The 13,135-nt window shown below is 56.0% G+C and overlaps 1 protein-coding gene across 3 annotated transcripts in view; it reads right to left on the bottom strand.

The window, feature by feature from the left end:
• The window catches only part of Rps6ka2 (ribosomal protein S6 kinase A2), a 240,409-nt gene that overhangs the window by 72,698 nt on the left and 154,576 nt on the right, over positions 1–13,135 (bottom strand). For all 3 annotated transcript variants that reach the window (XM_047557790.1, XM_047557791.1, XM_047557789.1), the window contains 2 exons: positions 6,813–6,929; positions 881–962 (listed from right to left, as the gene is read on the bottom strand). In XM_047557790.1, the coding sequence (XP_047413746.1) occupies positions 881–962; positions 6,813–6,929 (199 nt within the window). The remainder of the gene's footprint in view (positions 1–880; positions 963–6,812; positions 6,930–13,135) is intronic.

The following is a 13,135-nucleotide window of genomic DNA, read 5'->3' as shown; positions in this document are numbered from 1 at the left end:
AGCAGGGAAGCTCGTGGCAGCTTCGGGGTCCCGTGAGGCTCAGGCAGCACTGTGTTCCCGAGAGCACAGTGTCCGTGGCAGCCATGTTCGGGGGACCGCGGAGGTGACGGCATGCTGGCTGTGCCTAACAGGCTTCCCTCCCCTGCCAGCCACAAAGTCAATCAAATGAATTTCAGGTGTAGAGGGCGGGGCCACCTCACCCTCCCATGACACAGCCTGCCTCCTGCGGCCTCTGCTCCTGACAGCAGCCCGTGCAGCCTGTGTGGCGTTAATGTCCGCCTCCCTGGGCGTGAACACGCCAAGAAACTGCTGTCACCTCTGTGTTCAGAGCAGGCTGTTGTGGGTTCCGCCTCTCCTACTGCTCGGGGCGACCTCTCACCAAGAGTGAACGGGGTGCTTGGTCCCGTGGAAGGGTGGGCTGACCGACTGTTCGGGGTACTCTGGACCACCGCTCTGCTCTGACCCTGGTTCGTGCTCACACCTCAGGGTGGGAGTGAGAGGCTGGAAACAATTGCTGGACTGAACTTCTAAGTCCAGTCACTGGGACAGGAAGGGACATGACACAAGCATGAGTCACACGACCCAAAGCTGAGCGACCCAGCCTGGTGCTGCCACCCAGTTGCAGCAGCCGGTCCTCTTGGCTGCTCTTCCCCTGGGCTCTCCAAGCGGAGCACATGTGGAAGGCTGGTGTTCACGCAAGACGGCTCTTCTCTACAAGCTGTGGAAATCCTGCCTGCATATCTGAGATACCCAGGAATGTTTGTGTCGCTAACTGTCAGTCAGAGAGCAGGGCCCAATGGGTTCCTCTGAGACAACTCCGGACCCCTCGAATGCTAGTGGGGTGAGCGCCTTCTCAAGTGACTGCATGCTGAGGCCTTACCTTTCAAGGTGGCTTTCTTCAGGACCTTCATGGCGTAGAGCTGGCCAGCATCAGATCCAGTGACCTTCCTCACCAGGAACACCTGGCAAGCAGAAAACACACTGAGACTGACCAGGCCTCAAACTCCTGCCCCCGACTTGGGGGCGCTACGGAGAGGAATCCCAGCAACACGAAGACGCCCTGGGCACGCAGCTGCCAGGAAGTGCCTGTCCAGCGGCAGCTTCAGGGGGACGCCATCATGGGTTTGTAGGGTCACCTGGTCTGGGTGCCACAACTTTCCATTTGGTACTAGAAGTAATATCAACCTCCTCCTTTTTGAAGAATGTTTGGAAAAACAAAATATTCGGAGTTTGAAGGGAGATCACTTGTCCTATCTTCAGTACCCTCTGTGAGCACCGCCCGGCCAGCCAGGGGGACAGGCACTGCCATGCCTGTACGCCACTTCCCTTGCTGCACTTTCTCACCAACCTGCAGTGAAGGCGGCTTAAGTTCACGGACAGCTAGTTTCTAACGGGCTCTCAAACATACTCATGTGGACACCTGACAGCACTTTCTGAGACACTTGTCGATGTGTATCAGAGGAAAACCAAAAAGAAAGGAAATCAAGCAGGCTGAGTTTAAACCCACCTTCATATTTTGAACAAAATCAGTGAAGGAAAAACATTCGGCATATCCTTTATGAAAAAAGTCCTCCAGGCAGATGAAGAACATGCCGATTCCCCACAGATGCAGAACTCGCTTCCCCACCGAGGTTCTGGTGGCGGGGTGTGATCGAGGGACAATGCTGCCTTTCTCCGTCCCAGCGCCTCCCTTTCCGAGCCTCAGAAAGCAGGCTGTGTGCAAGCACCACAGGGCACTGATGCTGGCCAGACTCGCGGGATGCAGAGCCATGTCAGCCAGGTGCACGGCCACACATCAGGCAGGGGAGGCAGCTTCTTGCCAGAGGGACATTTTGCTCTTAGGCCTCCCACTGACAACGAGGAGAGAGCATTCAGGACTCAGGCAGCACAGCGTCTGGACAGACCTCACGAGGGAAGGGCGAGAAGACACAGGCCCCAGTGCAGGCAGTGGGTCCCAGAGCCTGCCCTCCATTGCACAACTGTACCCATGTCCCAAGAGAGCCTGGGCGCCTCCCAACCCTGGAGCAGCTCCCCCCGTCCCTCCAGTCCTGGTCACTGATATAACCACAGCCCTCCTTGAGCAGGAATACCCAGTATCCCTGGAAGAACACCTGGGCAAGAGCCCCCTGCCCAGAGTGCGAGGGCACAGAGTGGACAGAGCCCCACTCTGGGCAGTGGCGTGCTGCTGAAGGTGCACCTTGGGTGCTGGGAATGCGGCAGATGGAAATGGGCCCCCTTTCCTTGGGACACATGCTGTCTCTGAGAACTGAGTACATGGGGAGATGTGTGGAACACCTAGACGCACGTGTGTGCACGCCTCTCATGGCTGGTGCGGCCTGGAGGGGCAGGCTGGCTCACCCTCATGTGCACTGAGCCCTGCTGCAGGACCTGGGAACTCTGGCTCCTCACCCAGCTCTGCCATAACCCTGGAAGTCACTGCAGATGGAAATGCCCTGTGGGGATGAGCTTCTCAACAGGTAGGTAGAAACATGTCAGCAGTGGTCAGAAGAAGGGATTGTTTGAAAAACACTGGTGCCTGATGCCTGAGTTCTCCCAGGAATCCTGGGATGGTCATGTGCAGCACAGTCTAGGTCCCACCTGAGGTTCCACCTCCATTCATTCACTGGTCTGTGGACCAGAATCAGCCCCTGCTGGTACCTGGCAGGTGGGAGGTGGGACACGTAGCCAGGAGTCCAGGTCATGAGCAAGACTGACAATGAGTCCTGATCCCAGGGAGGCCACATGGGCAAGGGGCAGCCGCTGAGCCTCCACCCACACCTGGGAGAGGAAGCTGGGTCCCCAAGGGCTGGCAAGTGGGTTGAGTGACAGCTGGCTGGTGGGTGGCAGGGACAGGGCTGCTGGCAGCAGGTCTCCTGTGCTTCCAGTGGCCCAGCAGCTGGGGGAGGTGACAGTAGTGAGGGGCAGAGTGTGGCCCTCCTCAGTGCTTAAGGAACGAGTAAGGACGGAAGTCCTGACTGAATCCAGAGAGCACTGAAAACCAGTCCTCTGGAACCTGGGCCACCAGAGCCAAGGCACTGGGCAGCGGCCGGTGGCAACCGTGCGGGTGTTCACACCGAGATCTCTCACTCCTCACAGGAATGGGCAGGCCCACTCGCTAACACGGATGGAAAGCCTACCAAGTGCTGGGTACTGCCAGTCCTCACGGCAGCACACCTGCAGCCAGCGGAAGGCTCAGCGGGAGGCGCTCAGCAAGAGAAGAGCAGCCAAGACAGCAACAGCTCGGGCACCTCAGCAAGGGGCGCCGGGACGTCCTCGGCCCAGCTGCACCCTGCGTGGCCCTCTCCGGCTGCTGACGGGCTCGGGCACTTTGGTTAGCAATGTGCACTAGTGAGGTCAGCTTCCAATCGACTCTGACCACTTGGGCAGACACAGTCACCCAACCCAGCCACACGCGCCATCTCGCTTCATTTTTAGAATGGCTTCCGCAGCTGTGTGGCAAAAGTGCCTGCCGCCACCGCAGCCTGGTGACAGGCCTGATGTCATCCTGAACTGCCCACTCACTGGGACTGCTGTGGTCCACAGAATCAGCACCTGATTCTCTTGTCACTGGAGTATGGCAGCCGGTCTGCAGTGGGCTCTGGGTCTGAGCCAAGCAGCAGGGGGACCTGCAGGGGGTTCTTAGGACGAGGACCTCCCTGGAACGGAAGGCATTTGAGACCCACTCCTGTGCTGCTACCCACCAGATTTGAGTTGGTTTCCTTCTCAGAATGTGAGACTCACAACCTACAGACGTTCCTCAAGACTCCACAGAAGGGGGACCAGGAGCAGCTGAGGGGGGCATCAGGTCTCCCAGCGCACAGGGCTCCCTGCCGCAGCCTCGGCACCTCGAGAGCAGACGGCCTAGCACCCTTTCAGCACTGAGACGGCCTCGCCACGCCTCGTTGCTCTCTGGGCCAATGGTTACGATTGCTTTTCTCTGGAAGGATGTGGCTGCTGTGGGTGGGCACCTTGCCCTGTCCCAAGCATCCGCTGCTCCCGGCTCCCCAGCACTGTGGAGACCATGGTTGAGCAACACCCCGCCACCGGGTTCCCCTGCACAGCGTGCTTAGCGGGCCCGCGCTCAGGGCTGGAGCCGTTGCCTGCATGGTGTGCTCTGGTGCAGGGGTGCCTTAGGCTTCTGGGCCTCAACTGCTGCCAAAAGTCACTCTACTGCCAGAGACGATTCATTCCTCCAGCGTGTTCAGTGCTGTTTTCTTTGTTGTTGTTGTTGTTTGTTTGTTTACAGGAAAGATCTTATTCTAGTGGCACAAGCAGAGAGCAGTAACTGAGGACCTTGTAAAGGACCTAACAGTCAGCGTCCAGGACGGTCACTCAGAGGCTCTGTGTGCGGTGCAGGCCTTCATGCCCAGTTCTACCCGGCTGCATTTCATCCGTTTCTCTGTCTCCAGAGTCTTCCAGCATTCGATAGGGAAACAAGGGCGGGAGGGCTCAGGAGCGGGCAACCCTGTGAGTGCACTCACTGCCAGGCAGCTCTCGCTGGCCGGAGCCAGGGTGGGGATGCGTCAGAGGGGGCTTCTCCAGGATGGAATCAGGGGCTCTTGTCCCTTGGAGGTGACAAGGGAGGCCTGCCCTGCTGAGGCCAGGTATCCCCAAGTGGCAGCAGTGGGACAGTGCAGGCAGCAGAACCAGGTCCTCCTTGGCTGCTGGTGCTGCCCACAGAAGCAGGACCCTCTGGACAGAAGCGATCCCCACTGCAGATCCGCGACTCCACTTCCTTCCCAGGGAAATTCTGAGTGAAGCTCGAGGACCAGTCCCCTTGTCCAGGTCCCTCTCAGGTCAGTGCAGAGGACACCTGAGCCTCACTCCCCTGTCCTGTGGCCTGGTCTGATCTGGCTGCCACGGCTGGCACTCAGCAAGCAGGAGCTGAGCTGGCCAGAGAGGTCACAGGGGGCCACACCCTCTGAGGGGCTCACCTCCTGTTTCTCCTCGTCGATCCTCTGAACTTCTCTCAGTTACTCTGCACAGAGCGAAGAGACGTGTGGATGTAAATGCCCGAGAAGGCAGGGAGACAGTGAGTGGCACACCACGGGGTCACCACCCGAGGGAGGCGGCCAATGCCATTGTTTTGCGTGTTTTCCAGGGATTTGTTTTAAAGCAAAATTAAAATTCAAACTCTGAATCTGAATGAGGAACTGGGAGCCTTTTCTCCTTCTGTGTTTAATACCCCGGTTCTCTGACCAGGATGTTTCAAGGGTGCTGCTTCAGTCAGGCACTAACGGGGCACCTGGAGCAGCTGGTCTGGCTCCACAGAGCTCAGGAAGCTTTTCCTGTCTCCCTGCCACCAGGGACTCAGTGCTCCCTCTGGGGCTGGGGCTGTCGCAGCCGTAATGTTTCAAGAGGTCACAGAGGTAGTCACCACAGCCATGAAACTGGCAAGGCTTATCTGTCCTGTCCCCGGGAAAGACAGTTCTGACCCAGACAACGTGGGCTGACCTCATTCTCATGAAAGGGCACATGGGCAACACCTTCGGAAGGAAGCGAAGGAGGAGAACCCTCCTCTCATTTTCAAATCATACTTCTCAGAGAAATGATTCTTCCTCTGTCTTTAATCAACGTCAATACATTGCACTGCCCCCTGAAATAGGCTATTTTGTAAGGGCTATTTACACCATGAGGCTTCCACAAACGCCACAGAAGCCATGGTAAATAGACACTTTTTATAGGCCAAAATGCCCTGAGTACTGGTAATATGCATCAGAATGAATATTCCTCCTCACACGACACTCTGGAAAAGAAAAGGAGACAAGGCCTCTACTTTCTACTTCATAAGCAGGACGAAAGATAGATTCTGCAAACGATCCGGCTTAGGTGGTCTGTAAGAGACCCTCAGAACGTTAGCATACTGTGCCACGATGAGATCGGACTGAACAGAGGCTGATTTCATTCTGGCACAAAGTCAGGGGAGGGATGGAGAGGCCTGGTGGATGTCCACAGGACATGAGAAAGCAGCCAAAGGCCAGGCTGCCCGCCTCCCTGGAGGGGAGGGCTCCCCGGGCACGGCAGGCTGCTGCCCCAGGAGTTGGCTGCAGAGCCCCGTCTGACATCCAGCCCTTCAACCACGGTGCACAGAAGGTGGCTCTGCATGGGAGCAAGTCCCAGGCTGTCCAACTGGAAGCACCTGTTGGCATCTGCTGTCTGTGGACACGGCCCAAGTGAAAGTAAGTAAGGCTTTCTAATTTCCTGGAAGAAATCAGCTCTTATTGCTATAATTTGGAGGGAAAAAAAAGAAAGGAAGCCAGTAGTTCCAGCTACAAACACATCGCAGCAGCTGCCAGAAGGGACTCGAGTCTTAATCCACAGCACAATCATGTAAGTGGGGTCTACTGTCACTTTCTGGGAGGGGAAACAGACTGAGAGGCAAAGGAGCTATCCTCATGGAGGCGGAGGGGAGCCGGGTCCCCCCAGCCTTCCTGACAGTCATGGGCCAACCCAGAGAGGTGCCGTTCTTCCTTCTCCTCCTCTCACTCTCTTATCGTGAGCTTTCTTTAGAAAGCCAGCTGTTAGTGCTCGGCAAGCTCAACAGCCCCGCTCCCCTTGGTGAACACGGCAGCCCGGGAGCAGTGAGGGATGCCCAGGCTCATGGTTTCCAGGGAGCGGTCCTCACAGCACACAGCTCTGAGATGGGGGAGCTCCGGCCACAGAAGGGGCCAGGGCTCTGCTGAGCACAGGCTGCAGGTGACCTGAGCCGGCCAAGCTAGGAACACCTGTGGTTCTCATCCTGTCAGGTGTGACCCCTGCTTCCTGTGTGTCCCGGAGAGACCCCTCGGCGCCCATCCAGGAGCTGAACTCACCTTTCCATAGGACCCTTGTCCTAGAACCTTCAGCAGTTCAAACTGGGAAGGGTCTGCCTTCTCAAACCCTTCTTTGACATGATGACTGATGTCGATCTCCTTCACAATGCCTTCTTCCTACAAGAGAAGAGGAGCACACGGTGACACGCGGAGCAGGGCCCTGGGAGCCTCCGCATGCCTCCTCCACCAGAGTCACCATGACCGGCTCCGCCACAGACTTCCGGGAACGAGTGAGTTTTATGACACCACATGACCTTATGGAATCATCTTCAATTACTGTTTACTGTTTCTTTTCTGCAGGGATTTTTGTCACTTGGTCTTACCAGTACCTCTGGGAAATCTAAAGATACCCTCAATGAAAGCCATTCTACTTGGGTGGACAGCAGCCAGCAGATGCCCTAGGGCATCTGTTTTGGGGTCTACACAGCTGTGCTCGTAAGGGGTGGACAGGTTCCCACACGTGAAGTCGCTGAAGTGCAGATGGTCTCCTCTCCTAATTCACACCATCCCTGATGTTTCTGACACAGCTAACGTGAATGACACTTCCTAACAATCCTACAGATTGTATTTCAGAAGCAGTGAGAGATTTTCTGCCAATCTGGAAGCAAGATTTCCCTGTAGGAAAAAGAACTCTTCATCTTTAGGATAAAACCTCAACAGAGACCACGATGGATTTTCATGACCGAGCTGCCACAGCACAGACGCTGGGCTGCATGTGCACGGGACGGGAGGGCTCTCTGCCCGGTGCTGCTCTCGGAGGTGGGGACCCGGAGAGCCCTCTGTCCTCCAGGTCATCTCTGTGCCTCTCTGAGAGGCTCCTCCTGGCCCACCCAGTTGGCCGCTGGGGGAGGTGCTGAGGGACACAGGAAAGGGCCACAGGGAGTTGCGCGGTGCAGGTGCACCTAGGACCTGCAGGGCACCTCTGCTCCTGCCCACACTCAGGTCACGGGACTGCACCGGCCACAGTCGGCTCCCAGCCCAGGACTCACTGACACCCGCACACCCCCTCCCTCTACTTCAGATGAAATCCCAGTAGCAACCATCTGCCTGACATGTCTGAAACGCTCAGTCACCTGCAACGTCACTTCTTTTGCTCAGGTAGCACATCTGGACAGCTGCAGGGGCAGAGCAGGAAGGCAAGGAGGAAGGCGGAGCATCTTGACCTCCACATTCCTCAGGATTATTTGCCATTTTTGTAAAAGCGATGTTTTTTCTTCTTTTTTGTGGAAAAGCAAACGCTATAGCCTGAACTCTTGGGTTGGCTGTAAGGTTTACAGGGCTCACTTAAAAGGCAGGGATTGTAATGCGCTTCTCTGTCACTACTTCCTGAGTAGATGAGTAAACCCCGGGGTGCCAGTGGGCTGCATGCTGACAGCACAGTGGGGTGCCTTTGAGGGCAGCCCAGCAGGACAGCTCAGATTTTCTGGAAGCTACAGGTTTGGTAGTGAAATCTTCCAGGCTACAATAGGGAAGAGGGTCAATGGGGCTCTCAGGGCTCTGGCTGTGTCCCCAACACTATCTACAATGGAAGCCATCGCCTTGGCTGTTGGTGGTTGTGAAAACCCCCTAGAGCACATGAATACTATATTTCTCTGCTACTGACCCACCAATGGAAGGAGGAATTGGGAAGATTATCTGTCATTTAAATAGGATGCTCCTTTTCTGTTACAAAACCCTCTCCTCGTGGGTCAGACGTCCTCGACCTACAGCAGGAGACGCGCTGCGGATGATGTGAGTCATCAGAACCCCGACTTCCCCTAAAACAGCCTCAGTCAACACCTGCTACCTGGAAGGTCACCATCCACGGAGGGGCCTCTCTCTGGGCTCCGCAGGCGTGTGAACACGTGAGAGTCACACTCTGCTGAACCACAGAGAGACACAGTGCTGACAAGAGGCTCGGGCGGGAGGAGGAATGAAAGCGGCCAGGGATGCAGGGGCCTCAGAGGGACAGACCCCCAGGCCTGGTCTCTGCCCCAGGCAGATTTCACAGCACCCCGCTGTGCTTCCGAGAGGTTTCAGATCACCCCTTCTCTCCAGGAGCCCTTTTTGGAGGGTTAGAGAATCCTATAGTAAAGGAGTTCAGCCCACCTGATGGGCCACCATCCCCGCGCTGCCTTTGAGAGGATGCATGTACAGGCTTGCCGGGCCTGTGGCACCCAGGCGAGCGGGGCTCTGCCCAGGAACGCCCATGAACTCCAGCTGCTCTTCATCCTGGCCGCCTCCCCTGCTCCTGGCAGGCCAAGGTTAAGAGCCAGCGTCACATCTCTCTGTGAACACAGAACAGCACCGCAGGCCACCCCTGCTTCCCAATCCACAGCACCCTGACCTTGCCCTCAGCCACCTACCTTCTTGAGTTATGGCCCTAACATTTCAAATCACAGGTTTAAATGCAAACATCTACAGCATTTCAAGATGTGTGCACATTCTTGCTGTCAGAGTGTTTAGAGAAAGAGGACCCAAAGCACAAATGTAGCTCCATCTCCCAGCACGGCACCTGAAGCCCCGAGGTCCCCCCTGAGAGTACTGTGGCACAGCTAACTTACAATTAAGATCAGCGCCACCTCCACCCGCCCCTGACAGACTCTCCACTAGCAACAGGAACAGGGCGCCAGTGGGGAAAGGTGACGTTTGAGAGCTCGGAGTTCTGAGGCCATGGTGACCTCTGGGATGGAACGTGCTTGAGGACACCCAGCTATGTCCCAAGAACCAATACAAAACTAGTGCTAGGGAACCTGGGGCCGGGGCAGGGCCATGTCCACAGAAAACAGCCAGGCGGAGAAGGGAGGGCGGCTTCCGGCAAGGCTGCTCCCCACTGTCTCTGGACGGTCCGGTCCTATTTTCTGGATTGTCTCCTGATTGTTATGCTGAAAGGCCACGAGAACAAAACCTGTTTCTGTCTCATTTTGAAGTAATATTTGTGATTTCTCTTTTGTGAGGCAGACCATTTTATCTAGACCACTACATGGATGTTTTTCCTTAGGGAAATAGTCTGCTCCCAAATCCACGACACACAGACGCTGTACACAATGCCTGTGAAGAGCGTTTTTTAAAATAACTTGAATGATTTGGGAAGAGAAGCGGGTACCATGATCAGGTGCTGGCCCTGCAAGTGAAGATGCCAAAAATGTTGTGATGTGAGAAAGAAGCTAGAGACATAAACAGTTTAAATGACGTCCATATATGGACACTGCCAGGAAAATGGCTTCTAAAATCCCTGCGAGTGGCACTTGAGAGTCCTGTGGAGGGCTGAACTGCCTCCCAGGCTTCCGCGGTATTCCCAGGGGCTGGGGAGCTACAAGGACAGGCCCCAAGCAGGTCTCAGGGAGCCAGGCCCCAGTTGGGCTGCCTCTCCCTTCTCTGGCAAAGTCACCCCCTTAGGCAATTTCCTGTTCTGAATCATCTGCTTTTCATGTCATTAAAAGTATAATATTTATGAAAATTAAATGCAAATTAAAAGTTATGGAAGAGTATTGATATAGATATAGGAAATAAAAATTAGACAAAAGTTAGATTTATTTCCAAAAAAAGGGAAAGATCATTCTAGAACTCAGAACTGCATGCGGGATATCAATTCTCAGAAAAATGATGAATTATTAGTACGTTGTTTGTAAGAACACAGAAATAAGGAAAACACCTCGAGGTAACCACAGTCTCTCAGGTGAACCCCGCTCTGCATCTGAGGTTGAGATTTCAGGAGACGCCGCCACAGCAGAGACGTGAGTCTGGTTTTGGTGAGAATTCTAATGGTCCTTCCTGCAGCTCAGATCAGCAGGAGGCTGACCAGGCCATGAAGGTTCAAGGAAGGAGTGCCAGAAGTCACTCTTCATGGCACAAACACAGGACATGCTCGCCCAGAAATGTCTTGTTCCAGAGGGTCTTGGCACAGCTGTGGTGCCACCTGCATCACGATCATCCCTCGGAATTGCTAGATACACAGATTCCGGGAACCGGGGAGAAAGACAATGGAGGCCAACTTTGTCTTGGAGGACCGCTGAAACACCTGGCAAGCTCAAGGCTGGTTTTCACAGCCTCACAGGGGGACTGGCAACAAATCCCACGGCTTGCCCCCAGAGACTTCTGGTCCACCCCTGCGTACTCTGAGACCTCTGGGAGCTGTATCCCACTGTAAGAGCAAACCAGAACAAAGTCTGCCTCTGTGCCCACCATCTCCCACATGCCCACACGCCCACACATACCCTGATGCATGCAAACACACTTGACTAAGAATCAGAGGAAACTTCTTTTAGACAGGCTGGGTGTTGTGGTGTGGATAGGAGGTGTCCCCCCAAAACTGTGCTCATGCAGGAGTGTTCCGAGGTCAATGACTGCTGGACAGTAGCTCAGGCAGGTGGGGCCTGGCTGGAGGAGGTGGGCCATGGGGGTGTTCCCTGGGAGGGGGCGTCTACCCTGCAGCCCCTTCCCCACTCCCTCTGCTTCCTGGCAGCCACAGCCCAGCGGCTCCCTCCAGCACGCCCTTCAGCCATGGTGTGCCGGCTCACTTCGGGCCCAGAGCGATGGAGTCACTGCATGTGGACGGAGGCCTCCGACACCGAGAGCCCTTAAGTTGCTTATGTGGAGTATTCAATTGGTCACAGTGATGAAAAACTAATTAAAATATTGGGTATCTTGTTCAGGGATCCAGGGCAGAGCTGCAGTCTCAATTCAGACCCCCCGACGCCAGATCCACGCTCCGGGCTGTGTGCTTTCACTCTGGCCAGGGCCAGGGAATGTCTGAGAGGTGACCACTGCTGTGCTCCACCCGGGGTCTTCTCTGCTCTCTCAATGGCCATTACGTGCTTCAGCAAATGCGTCACTTTTGCTGGCGAGAATGAATGTGAAGTGGAACTGTGGGGCCAGCTGCATCATTAATCAATAGGAACCATCTCTACGGGAAGTTCCCGCTCTCTGAAGGGCTAAATATAGGCTGAGCCACCAAGCGCAGCAGCAGCAGCAAGGGCAGGAGCAGCAATCAGGCCAGGACGGGGCACCGGCCGGCGGGCGGTGGAGCAGGGCTAGCGTTACCCAAGAATAAATCTGCCCAGAACCACAGGAGGAAGGCAGCGGGAAGGAGAGGGGAGGAACAGGGCGGAAAGGTGGTGGGTGTCAGGGCAGCAGGCATGGGCTCTGAAACGTCACGGGTGTGACAGAGCACCAAGCAGGGAAGAAGGCTGCTGGGGCTGGGCACCTGCCTTCCCGTCCTGGTGAGAGACGATGCACCCTCACGACACCCCACTGCGTGCGGAAGGCGCCCAGAGAGGCAGGACTTGCAGGCCCAGGCAGAGCTCCCTCTTCTCATCCACCCTGGCTGTCTTGTCTTTTTCTTGCCAGAAAGGTGATTCCGTTTACGAGAGCTGCAGGAGCAAGAGCGGCCACAGACGTCACCTCGCAGACAGCAGGGACCCGGCCAGGGCCTCGCTCAGCTCAGGAAGAGGCCCACTGGAGCCACGTGCTGAGGCCCCTCGGAATTCCAACTGGCTGAGCTTGAGGTTCTCAGACAGCAGCACCAAGGGAGGAGCCATCAGAGGCGGGCAGGGGCCACAGAAACGGGTGTCCCCAGTTTCCCTCCATTCAGCCTTCGGCCTTCTCTCCTCCCCACCACTAGAGTTTTGGTGCTCAGTCCAGTGACTCTTCCCGGGACATTCCTTACTCTCTTTTGAATTAAAGCTCCACCCTCCTCACCATCCCTCTCTCCCGTGTCTGCTGTTCCTCTCGTCATTTCCCTCCAGCCTTCCAGAGCCCCAGCCTGCTGGTGGTTCTGAGAATGGCAGTGTGTGCGAGTGGGACGCGGAGCCCTGATTAAGACCGTGTTGCAGACCCAGCCCGTGTGCGGCCTCCCTCCGCCTGACAGGCACCTGCAAACCCGCAGCCTCCCAGGGACCCAGGGCCAGTCGGTTCCAGGTAGGCGGATCCAGCACACGCTTCCAGTGCTCAGCCCCTGGGGCAGCATGCTGTGAACACCACTGCCGCTGTCCTGGGGTCCCAGGCACATTCTCCAGGAGGGTCTGCATTCCCACTCCGGGGCAGACGGTGCATGGCACCAGCCCACTCTAGGGAGGAGACCTTCCACTCAGGCTGGTCCCTCTTGATCACTACTACTTCTGGACCATCGAAAAAAATGTCTATTATCTAAGGACTTTTCCTTGGCAGAGCCCCAGTGGCCTTTGCTAACCCGAGTCATCTCCCCTGAGCGGTGGTGCTGGCGCCCCACACCCTCAGCACATGTCTGTGGTCCACAACAACAGGCCAAGTAATCCCTAGGTGGACAGTGATGATGAGTCATTGCAGAGGGTGACATTTTAATAAAGGGGACAGCTTGCAGCAGG

The sequence above is a fragment of the Sciurus carolinensis genome, chromosome 7 (genome assembly GCF_902686445.1).
Source record: "Sciurus carolinensis chromosome 7, mSciCar1.2, whole genome shotgun sequence".
Classification (NCBI taxonomy): Eukaryota; Metazoa; Chordata; class Mammalia; order Rodentia; family Sciuridae; genus Sciurus; species Sciurus carolinensis.
This window is presented reverse-complemented; position numbering and strand designations above follow the sequence as displayed.